General features: G+C 30.3%; 1 protein-coding gene across 1 annotated transcript in view; it reads left to right on the top strand.

Annotated features, from left to right (window-relative positions):
- Positions 1-966, top strand: part of PLK4 (polo like kinase 4) — an 18,447-nt gene that overhangs the window by 8,994 nt on the left and 8,487 nt on the right. Inside the window, exon 7 of the mRNA XM_017537642.2 lies at positions 660-964. Within this exon, the coding sequence (XP_017393131.1) occupies positions 660-964 (305 nt within the window). The remainder of the gene's footprint in view (positions 1-659; positions 965-966) is intronic.

The following is a 966-nucleotide window of genomic DNA, read 5'->3' as shown; positions in this document are numbered from 1 at the left end:
CTTACCAAGTTTTATATAATTTAAATGAATATATATTCATTTAAAGCCTTTAAAAGATAATGTTTTGTATGTGAATTTTAAGGCCATACAAAATATAAATTGGTAAAGTTAATAGCTTTTTTAAAAATGTGGGTGCAAGTACATAGGTAATATTAAATATTAATATTAAAGCTGTTCATATAGTGTTTTTGCTTTTAGTTGCATATTTTCATTAATTACAAGCATTTCTAAGTAAAGATGGGCTACACCGTTCTTAAAGAGAGTAAATTTTTGTATTTTTCTCATGTAGAATGATTACTTGGGAACTCAAATCTGCTTTTGTTGGAGCATTGGCGATTGCTTGCTTCAGGATTAATAGGTGACCATATCGTGACTAGTTTTTACCTTGATTGAAAAATTAATTTTATGTTAATATTTTTTGTGTCGTAGTCTTAGGAATACTAAAGATATTTCTTCACAATCTGATTTAAAATGTCCTTTCAAAGTCACTATCCTATTATGTCTTAAAACTGCTTATTTGTTAGAAAATTAAGAGCTTTTTTTTTTTACTAGATTTCTTTTGTTCAAAAAATGCTGTCATAATCAGAATGACATTGTTTTGTGTCAACTTGTGTTTTTAGTTATTTACTAAATTGCTTCATTCTATATGTATATTACAGCTCACTTAAGAAAAACTACTGAATATGACAGCATCAGCTCAAACCAGGATTTCCAGGACCATCCAGATTTGCAGAAGGACACATCAAAAAATGCCTGGACTGATATAAAAGTCAAAAAGAGCTCTGATGCTTCTGATAATGCACATTCTGTAAATCAGCCAAATACCATGAAATACATGATGGCACTTCACAGTAAACTTGGGTTAATCCAACAAGAATGTGTTTTTGCCTTAGATCCTCTTTCTGAACAGAGCAAGACTAGGGATATGGAGCCACCATTGGGTTATCAGAATCGTACATTAAGAAG

The sequence above is a fragment of the Cebus imitator genome, unplaced genomic scaffold (genome assembly GCF_001604975.1).
Source record: "Cebus imitator isolate Cc_AM_T3 unplaced genomic scaffold, Cebus_imitator-1.0 Scaffold105, whole genome shotgun sequence".
Classification (NCBI taxonomy): domain Eukaryota; kingdom Metazoa; phylum Chordata; class Mammalia; order Primates; family Cebidae; genus Cebus; species Cebus imitator.
This window is presented reverse-complemented; position numbering and strand designations above follow the sequence as displayed.